Raw genomic sequence first — 11,238 nt, 5'->3', positions numbered from 1 at the left:
CCAATAAGAATTAGCATCAAGCAAACATCCTCCAGTTTCCAGGAGTCAAGCATTTGTCTGGCAAGCTAATCATCATGGTCCACAGTGTGAGATCTTATTCCCCCTTCACAGGCTCCACCTGCCCTATTAGAAAGAGATCTTAGGTCAGAGGTCTCATTTACTTACCTAGAAAAAACTGCCCAGTCTCAGTAATCAGTGTCTCTACACTTCCCTTCTGACAAAAGGGGAAGGGGAAGGAAAGTTCATCATCATTCATTCTCCCTAGGCTGCTGATGCAGTGGGGAGAGAGAATCCCTACCTTTTTATGTTCCCTTCAAGGAGAAGATTATTTCAATGCCTGTCCTTTCCTACTGTTACAGGGAGTAAAGAGAAACCCTTGGGCCCTTCACAGAAACCAGGATAACAATTTGCCAGAGCCTCAAGGTACCGGAAAGAAGAATTTTGCCAGTGAACCTCATTCTGAGAAGCCATCCCCAACACACATTCTATTAGGGAGGCTGAGAGATAGTGGAGGACAGACAGATGGTGAATGGTGGGAGACAGTCTTCAAATAGGCACGTGCGAAAATTAGATTGTGAAAGGTTGTGTATTGTGGTGGAAAGAAAGTGGATTTGGGGGCTAAATGGCTGTGTAGGGAAAAGACAATGGACTTTTCTTTACAGCAGTATCATCAATATTCAAGGAAGGTGAACAGGAGCTCAGAGCAGTGTGTCATGCTAAAGACAGGATTTTAAGCATTAGGTGGTCTACTTAAAACAGGTGTGATATATTAACTGGCAGAGTGAGAATAAAAAATATTAATTAGGCTTCTTAATGGAGATATTTGATGGCTTCCTTATAAGGACCTAGTGTTTCTATAGAACACCCTATGCACTCATTCAGGTTCTCCCTATCTGGTCCGGGCAGTTAGCATCACCACTCAAAAGATGGAAACTCAGCCCTCTGAGATCCTTTGGAGTTTACACCTTGCAGGATTCCAAGGAAATAAAGAAAGTAGAAGACAAAAAAGGAACAACCAGTCCCAAACAAGCCACCAGCCACTCTTCCTTGAAGGAGCCTTGGACAAGCTGCAGTCCAGCTCAGTATCCTCCAGTCTATCAGCAAAACGTGTCCTGAGGTCACTGCTTATGTTCCAGGTATCCTGCCTTTCTCTGTGTGTTCAGACAGTCTATCACATGAGAACAGGCTCTGTCCCCCATTAGGCCTGTCCGCAGGAGCTGAAGGATCTAGAGGTCTGGCCTCCTCCCAGAGCTGCCTCTTACTAAACTTGGCTTCTCCTCTTTGGAATTCTTCCTCCAATCCTGGCATGCCTTGCAGGTGTGGCTGGGCAGAGCTACTTGAACTGAGAGCAACTCCTTATCTTCTTCCTGTCTAGTGCAAGGTTTGTTTATCAGAACACATTGCCCCACAACCGTTAGGAGTTTTTACTGAGCCATCTAAAACTGAACATGTTTCTAAAAATAAATCCAATTCAAGCCATTAAATTGTACGAAAAGCGTAGAATAATTATATTTCTCCAAAATCAGATGATCTTGTTGGTGAATTTAATTATAGATATAAATTATCAAATTACAAATGAAGGACAGTGTGTGCTTTGTCATATCTTTATACATACAATGTTTGGAGAAACGGCACAAATCCAGCAGTAAAATTTAATTCTATTGGAAGGAAATGTGGGTTTTTTTTATTTTTAATTTTTTGGTAGGTTGACCCTATGTGCCCCATACTGGAAAACATGTCAGGGACTTCACAATCCTATCCAGTCAGATTTTTACTCTTCACTTCATCATGGAGAAAATCCTCCTTTCCCTTGTCTTATCTGACATTTACTAATTACTACCTAAGCTTGATTACTACCTAAGCTTCCTCCCACTCTCCTAGCCATCTATAGTTCTTTTTTATGCAAAGGTGTATCATTAGTGGATGCACAGGTCCTATCCCTGGCCTATTTCACACCTTGTTTTGCAGCTAAGTGCAAGGATCTCCATCATGCACAAAAAATATGGATTGAGTTAGGTCACCTGCCCTGGTGGCTGCTATCTTGTGCTCCAAAATCTGAGCAATGGCAGATCATTTGTTTAAAATATAAAACAACTAACACCCAACATATTAGCTATTATGGCTTTGAAAAAACCCTTAAAAATATGAAAAGAAAGTAAATGAATACAGTACTGTCTGCCTGACTCTGCAGACAGCTTGAAACAACAGCTTTAAGGGATATGGAATGTTCTCATTCATCTTAATTGGCTATAACTCTGATGCCTAATAATGGTAATGCAAGCATCAATTTTGCTAACTATTTTTCTATTAATCAAAGCATGCTAAGAGGAGATGGGAACTGCATTCTATATAGTATCATCATAATACACTTTGTGTGACATCTCATTTGGTGTCACAAGTGGGCAGTTCTCCTAGTCCTCCCCCCCCCCTCCGCACCCCAGTTTGATCCCTTTAAGGAACCCACACAAAATCTCTTTAAATCCCACCCCCACTGGGCTGCAGAATCACACATTCCCACTGCATCCAAGCCATTTTGTGGATGTGTAGGAGATGGCAGAATTTGCCCTGAAGGGCTAACTATTTTCCCATGTGTTGACCAATTCTTTTCCCCACTACCCAGAATGCACAGGTTCACAGACCAGACAGACTCTTGAACTGAAGAAGTATGTTATTTATTCACTGCTTCAGTGAGTGATCAGTCCACTGAAACAGGGCACCGCGTATGGTTAAATGCAAGCACACACCCGCATTCAGGTGCTTGCCTTAAGTACATTGTTACAAAGTTATTCATTATACAATGTATAAACACTTTTTTGGCCAAGCACTAAGATTAGTTTGCTAACTCAGTTGTTTACCTGATTGGATTGCTGGCTCAGCTTTTTACCTGGCTGTTCTGTTTCTTTGCCAGACAAGTAGGCATCTTTTCAAATGTCCCAACACGTAAAATATACATTCTAAATATTATATTCTACACCATGAAAAGCCTTTTTTATCTGTGTACATGTTATGGTTATATCATCCAGTGATTAAGTGTTACAACAGACCTGGCAATGACCTATGAGAATGTAATGCAAACTCTAAAGGTCTTGATTCGGAAATGCTTTTATACTGGTACTTAATGTTAAGTATAATCTTAAAACTAAGTATGTGCTTAACTACTTTGTCAGATCAGGGCTTAAATCAATCGACAAGGTGATCTTTCAACAAGTGTGTGATGACAGGGTATGCCACTAGTGAAAACTTTAGTTAAGGTTATGTTCAGAACTCCATTCTGATCACTAATAATAATAATAAATATATATCAGAGAATGAAAGGGAAGAAAGAAGTTAGAGAAAAATTCACTTATCTTTTGTTTCTCATGTAAGGTTTACCAATTATATATTTTCTGCAGTAAGAAGGAATTAAGACTATTTTTGTGCATAGTTCAAAAATCATTGCACTTATTAAATTGAAAATTTCCAGTGGTTGGTCCTCAATAAATATTAATCTTCAGGTTAATTTGAAAGCCCCTAAAATGATAAGCAACAGAATTATTTTTCTTCATGCACAATACATTGCCACTAAATTTACAGTTATAGTTTTTATTGAGATAATGGAAAGAAAAAATATGTAGGATTAGATCCTCTTTACCTTACTTTTGTGTGAGTAGTCTCAATAAAGTCAGTGAGACTATCATATTTTGAAAGTAAATCCATGAGCATACTCAAGGACACAAGGTCAAGGATATAATTATAAACCCTGATCATGTGAGCAAAGAGAACAAGATCTGATCCAGTGTTTTGTTTTGCTATTCATCTGTGTAATTTCACATATACTATTCAAATTGGAAGTACACAATAAAATTAGTAGGGATCAGCATTTTTTTTCCTTTTAAGAAACAGGGATATTAACTTCAAAATCAGGAAATTCAAAATTAAGGAGCTCAATTCTGTTTTACTGGAGCCACTCCAAATTTACACCCATGTAACCAAGAAAGGAATTTTGACTCATGGGTTTATTCTTATATGGAAAATGTCCACTTTCTGATTTTTTTAATCTCCACAGTCTGTCTCTGTATTTCACTCTGCCCTCATTCTGCTACATTTTCATCTCATGTTTCCACTACATTTTTCTCTTTTCCCTCACTCTGATTTTCTTTTAAGTCTCTTTCTCTGGAGTGGAATACGGAAATATGTTTATGTATATGTAAATAGTTCATTCTGAGTTGAACTTTCAACTGATGAGGACCAGCTTTAAAATTAGGCAAAATAAATCCACCAAACCTAGCAGTTATACTTCATATTTCTATAGTACTTTTCATTAAAAACATTGCAAAGCTTCACAGAAAAAATAATTAATTATGCTTGAAAACACTCTTGAGAGGTAAGTAAGGATATATAAGGATAATTTCAATCATCACTGAAATGCAGCCACTTCTCAGATGGACCACAGTATTTAATAGTAAGTGGTTTAGGTTAAAATGTATAAAAAAATTACTAGTCCATTTGAAATAAGAACCATTTAGCTTAACATAACCAAGTTGTTACTTCGATAAACAAAATGCATGCATAAAAATCAATTGTACTTATCAATTGGAACTGGCATGAAGGTGGGCTTTCCAGCTCAACTTCGCAGTTGCAATGACTGTTTTTTCAAGATAGGCAGGATGTTCATTCAGGTAATTCACTTAAGGTGTTATGACAGTTGTATTCATATTCTTTTTCTGGACTTTGCAGTGGTCTCCCTAGAAAGGATTTCAAATAAACAAAGTAAATAGGATGCTTGTCAGTGATAAACTTTAGTTGTTTCAAAATGGAGGGGCATTCTCAGTGGCCATAGGATTGCTCACATTTGCTCTTGTCCAGATGTTTCAACATCAGGACCAATGTGTTGAACAAACATGAGGCTTTATATGTTTTCTACTGGGTGGCGGGGCCTGATTCTGCCACTTGGCAAGGCTGATATGGGCCAATCAGAAAATGACCCATGCTACTAACAGAGATTTGAAACCTCCAACTAGAGGATGAGCAGTGTCCCTTCTCATCATCCAATGAAAATTCCAGATGTCTTCTTTATGGCTTCTCACAACATTGTCCCTGGACATTTATAATATATTTGTGAAAAACTTCTTGTGCCATATCAGTTTGTTTAAGCCCTGTTAGGCCATATCACTTTGTATTCTGGGACATACATTGCACATCTGCTGGCTTAGTTCTGGTCAACAACCAACTTCTGCAAGTTACTTTCTGTGGGCCCCCCTGTGATGTGGCTCTTTGGCAAACTTAGCATGGGTTCGTGCTTGTCCGATCAGCTTTTTTAACTGTCTGTAGGTTACATTTATGTAATGCCTCATCACAGTTCTTGATGGTTCTTTCCATGTTCATCATGCAATCATATAAAGTCATTTGATTTGTTTCCTTAGTCCATCACCAATAGGCTATAGTCACTACTGAAACAATACAAAACAGCTGTATGTACCTAGTACTTAATTATTCCCTACTCTTCATTAACAAAGTTAGTAGGATCAAATATGTTAAAATCTGTGTACAACTGCCAACTGTAGCCGGATACACACCTCCCCTCTCTCCCCCCTTTCATTTGGTCTTTTGAGTTCAGTCTGCACAATTTCCTGTTATGCCGTTACCAAGCCACAAGTCGTGGAAAGTCTCCCATGATGTTCGATGCTTGCTTAAAGCTGCATTGCTCTATATAGTCAATTGTATTCATGCTTATGAATATGTAATCAATTAATATAAGGAATGGCAAAACAAAGAGGCAAGTATCGCCTTTCATGGAACCATGGTATTATCTTGGTAAGAGTATAAATCTCAAGATGGGTGGCCAGGTCAGGGGTACCAACAAGGAAATGTAACAACACACTAAACTGGAGACCAGACCAGAAGCAGTAGCCCCCTCCCACGGATCCAAAGGGACTCTCGCTTGGGGCCAATCTCCAGGCAGCTGTCGCCTGGCCAGCCTCAGCCACGTGCAAAATCTAAATCAATCTACGCCCGCACCTGCAGCTGGCCAGCATGAATCTGATGTGTGTGTGTGTGAGTATAGCTGTATTAGACAAGCTCAACTCACACCAATAAATAAACCTCAGTGCTGCTCAAGTTCACCTTTGTCTGGGCTCATTCCTTGGCTAGTTCCAAGGACAGGTAACACCAACCACACAGTTAATAATTCCATACAGTCACTTAGGCCTTATAACATTTTGGTCAGGCTCACCTTAAAGATTTTTACTTCACATTAACTTCTTAACATATTATTTGAATGCATCAGCATCTTTAATATAAAACAAATACCCTGTAATAATTTTGTTAAAAGTTTGTTACATATATTTCCTATTGATCACTATATTCAAAATAGATAGCATGAACTAAACTATTTGCAATACTCTTTTGGTTTCATTCACTACTTTCTGAAATTTAACAGATCTCTTGCAGAATGTTTTAGATAGCTTTCTTTTCAATATAGTTTCTTAATATTAATTAACATCTTTTAGATTTATTTTATCTAGTAATAATCTTATATTGTAGCAAATATTATAGCTTGATTTAATGTATCTCTGCTAGGGCCATATAGGCATAAAGCGTATAAAATAAAATAAAATAAAATAAAAAGGTAAATGAGTTATTTTACTCTTAGGAAGAGTTTGTGGTTAAGCCTAGCCTAACCTGCATCTTGTCTGCATGAAACACAGAAACATCAGCTGTTTGATTTATTTTAGAGGCTTAAATTAAGCAACGGATTATGGCCTATGTGTGCATGTTTATAACATTACTACTTTTAATACAGTCCACATTTTCCTGTCCTAACGAGACAAAGAAAGCCACATGATAAAGAACCGCCATCATTTCCTGTACTACCTAAATGCACTCTCTGGAGATCTTCCATGCAAGTATTGAACTAGCACATCCTTTCTTTACCCATCAGATCTTCCATGATCATGGCATAAAGAGATACAATTGCAGATTGTATCTCAAGATAGTCTCAGACATGAGTCTTTTATGTAGCAGCATAAAATTTCCATAAATTAAGTAAAAAGACCAGGAGTACTTGTGGCACCTTAGAGACTAACACATTTATTTGAGCACAAGCTTTCGTGGGCTACAGCCTACTTCATCGGATGCATGTAGTGGAAAATACAATAGGAAGATATCTATCTATCTATCTATACACAAACAGTTCTTTTTCTTTCCTGCTGATAAAAGTTCACCTTAACTGATCACTCTCCTTATAGTGTGTATAGTAACACCCATTGTTTCATGTTCTCTCTCTCTCTCTCTCTGTGTATATATATATATAGATATATCTTCCTACTGTGTGTGTGTGTGTGTGTGTATATATATATATATATATAAAGCGTATAAAATAAAATAAAATAAAAAGGTACTGTATACACACTTCCTACTGTGTGTGTGTGTGTGTGTGTGTGTGTGTGTGTGTATATATATATATATTCCTACTCTGTGTGTGTGTGTGTATATATATATAATAATAAACAAAGGTGCACTGACAAAACTGAAGCCAGTCTAGATTTATTGACTAAGTTCAATTAAATGTGAAATAGTAAACAAACAGTATGTTGGTGGGGAAAAAAAGATGTAATACGTGTAAAGATCATTTCACTTTTAAATATCAGAGATTATAATAATAGCATGGATAAGGTGGGAGGGGTAGTTAATGGGACTTTTTATTCAGAGTGTGTTTCTTAAACTACTTTTATGTAAATATTTTAACATGGGGGTGGGGGGAGAATATGAGTTAAAATTTACTGAGTCAGCAGTTTGTTAGAGTAATTCACAACTGAGAACATATATAACGTACATATAAAGAGCAGTACAAAATGCTGCAATTTTCTATGATATTTGAGTTATGTGTTTCAAAGTTAGCATAAATACATAAGAAAGGGAAGCTGCTTAAGTCTCCATTTTTGCATTCCTCAGATAAAGGTATGTTTTATTTGGTTTCCTTTTTCATGACGAGGTAATAATTAATTATTTTGGGGCACAGCATTTTTTCTAGGTGGCTTCCATCCATACACACGCTTTGAGTTATCCAGTCCAAAAGAGTATATTCTCCCATGATTAAAGGGAAAAAGGGTAAATCAAAATACTACAAAGTACCGGTAAATTCTTTATTGCAGTCAAAGAATAGCAGAGATGGTGTATTAAAAGTTACATACTTTTCTTTAATACAACTAGGCATAACAAAAGAAAACTGATGTATTACACTGCATATGTTTCTTCAGTTGTTACATCATGATGGTATTTTCTTTGATTCTGCTTTTTGCTTTTGAAGTATTGCCTTAACATTTAGTTTGCAAAGTAATGTGTACATTTGCATAAATCTGTGCTTAACATTTATTCTATGGGCCTCTAGACAAAAGTCTAAGTTAGCTTATAAGGTCAGAAAAAATAGGCTTTGTAAATGTTACAACCGTAAACCAGAGGTTCAAGAGAATATTACATAAATTGTGTAGAATTTTTTTAATTTGTTTGAACGAATGAATGACTACATAAACTGAGGTCTAAATCATATTTGATTGGATGTTTCTGACACCAAATTTTGGGAGGGACCAATATACAAAAGCAGCAAAATGGCTGCATTTACAACAGTTATGTCAAAGAGCATGTAAATGGCTCAAGGACAATTTTTATTTTCAATTAATTCTAGATAATTTCCAGATAATTTCACTGCTGTGACTCCAGATTTATATTGGTTAATCCAAGAGCAGATTTGACCCTAAGAAACTAACAACATGTGCCTTGCCAAACATGGTGGTTATGTTGGGATCTGCTGCTTCCAGTCAATTCAAAGTAATTCCCCACTCCAATTACGCAGTCAGCTGATCAATTCATGGCATGGCTACAGATGTTGAGGAACAGCTGTCTGAAAGACTTCAGGAGAACCTTTGCTTCTAAATACAACTGGATGTGTCTCCTATAGATGTATCTTCTGCTCAACTTTTAACGTGTCTATCATGAGTGGAAAGGACCCAATACATCAGGATTTCCTGTTTTGCTGTCCACTGACAAAAGTCTTTTAAATTTTCTAGAGTATCAATTTTACTTGCTCTCTGGATTTTAGCATGAGTCTCATGATCTTTGGTGCTCTTCGTAATATCCCAATTTCTGGAGTCAGGAAATCGTGACATTCTTAGCTTTCAAATAAAATAATTTAAAAAATTAAGTTCTAGCCCTTAGGGGTGCTGAGAAAAGCTTGAAAACATGAACCCTAATAACTCAAAAACCAGACAGCAAATAAAAAGAACCCCAAATTTACTATTTTAAAATCTCATGACTTTTAAGATAATCTCACAATTTTTAGGGGCTGGACTCATGGTTTTTAATGATTGAGATTGGCAGTGCTGTAGTTTATTTCATCTGGATTGCATGGGATCATGCTGTGTGTATTGAAACTGATGGTGCCTGCACTGTGCCAGGAGAATAAAGAGACTCAGAGACTAGCATTTAGTCTATGGTATCCCAAGCCAGTGTTTAATCACTGTGAAACTTTGGTGCCCGTGAAACTGAGGAGCCCGTGAAACTGAGAAGAGTAATTGACAAGTTGTGAACATTATTAAAGGTAAGCCTGCATTAGCTACCATAGAAAGAATATTGTATTGCTGTAGAGTAACTATATGAATTTGAAGAAAGTTGGACCACATTTCTAGATACCATTTCCTTAAAAATATTGGCATGGCTCAAAGAATGCCAGACCTCCATTTCACCTAAACCCTATGCTTTTTCCCTCCTGGTCGCCTCACCCCTGGTCCTATCCTTCCCTCTTCCCTTTTTTTATTCCTGTCTTCTCCTATTTTATTACTCTTGCCCCCACTCTAACATGTTTTATCTATGTAATATTTTATTGTCTGATCTTGCAAATTTGACAAACTGTAGAATTGCATAATTCCATACTTCTATTAGAGAGCCCATGAAGTGTGCAGTAGTTGGAAACATATACAAGCTATAAATCATTTACTTTTTTGTACTTTTCATTGTCTGTTTCTTTATGAAAATCAATAAAAAATAAAAAGCACGTCTCTCAGTGCCTAGTATCAGAGGGGTAGCCATGTTAGTCTGAATCTGTAAAAAGCAACAGAGGGTCCTGTGGCACCTTTAAGACTAACAGAAGTATGCTTCTGTTAGTCTTAAAGGTGCCACAGGACTCTCAGTGCCTGTGTCTTCACTATATTATATAAAGAAATGGGCACTCAACATCTGCAACTCCTTTTCCACACTGAAGTTCTTTGACTGTCACATGTCAATATTTTGAATTGCTTGTCTGTGCTCAGAGAAGGATTTTCCTTGTTAAATGTAGCTTTGCCATTGATGAGTATTTGACTGATGGATATTGGATTGACGTGAATACTTCTCTTTAGGGGCAGAGTATGAGATATGTTCTCCACTTGAGGACCAAAAACAAGTGTCATGAAATCACAACCACCCTATTCTCTCTCTTTTGCTAACTGGAGTGGGAGAGGCGCGGAGAGGTCCCAGCGTGGCACTGGTGAAAAATGTTGAAAATGGCTGTTCTAATACATTAGTATCTTTTCAATAAAATGGTTTTCTTGTCTTGTCTTGTCATTAAAGCAACGGTTCAGCACTATTTTCTGATTCTGCTCCACAAGTCTGGAAATGGAAAGGCATGGGTTTGGAAATATATCATCTAGGGCTAAGGAAATGACATTGCAATGATTCTGGACTCATTTCTGGAGAATTTGGTCCATGGTATGACAAGGTAGACTGTGGCTCCAGTGTCTTCATTGGCTAAGAGGCTGAAAAACCCTGGTACAAGGCTATTGAGTGTGGAAGAAAAAGGCAAACATGCAGCCTGCCTCCACATTCTTGCAAGGTCCAAGACAACAGACATAACAACAGATGTACCTAGCATCCTTCTAAATGAAAATGGAATGTGAAGTTTGAGAAATGACATTGATTTCCATTAAAAATGTTGAGAGATGCCTAAGAATATGGAAAGAGGAAATAAGGCAGTGAGAGTTTTATCCCTCTTTTAGACTGATTTAAGTGTAGAGAGCAGGGAGAGAATTTCAAAGACTGAACTCGAACTGGAGATTAGTTGAAGACAGGTGTCCATTCTGACTTTGAAAATCTCCCCCCAGATAAATTCCAATCCACTCTACCATATCGTGTGACCAGGAACAAAGCTAAAAAAATCATGTACAGTTGTTTTGGCATGAAAAGGCAGTGGAACCGGGGAGGGTGTGTGTGTGTGTGTGTGTGTGTGTG

General features: G+C 37.4%; 1 protein-coding gene across 1 annotated transcript in view; it reads right to left on the bottom strand.

Moving 5' to 3' along the window:
• Positions 1 to 3,756: 3,756 nt before the first annotated feature.
• PCDH10 (protocadherin 10) overlaps positions 3,757 to 11,238 on the bottom strand; it is a 157,422-nt gene continuing 149,940 nt past the window's right edge. Inside the window, exon 5 of the mRNA XM_042860027.2 lies at positions 3,757 to 4,724. Within this exon, the coding sequence (XP_042715961.2) occupies positions 4,651 to 4,724 (74 nt within the window). The 3' untranslated portion in view covers positions 3,757 to 4,650. The remainder of the gene's footprint in view (positions 4,725 to 11,238) is intronic.

Source organism: Chrysemys picta, chromosome 5 (assembly GCF_011386835.1).
Source record: "Chrysemys picta bellii isolate R12L10 chromosome 5, ASM1138683v2, whole genome shotgun sequence".
NCBI lineage: Eukaryota > Metazoa > Chordata > Testudines > Emydidae > Chrysemys > Chrysemys picta.
Note: the sequence above shows the minus strand (reverse complement) of the source record. Positions and strands in the feature narration are given on the sequence as shown.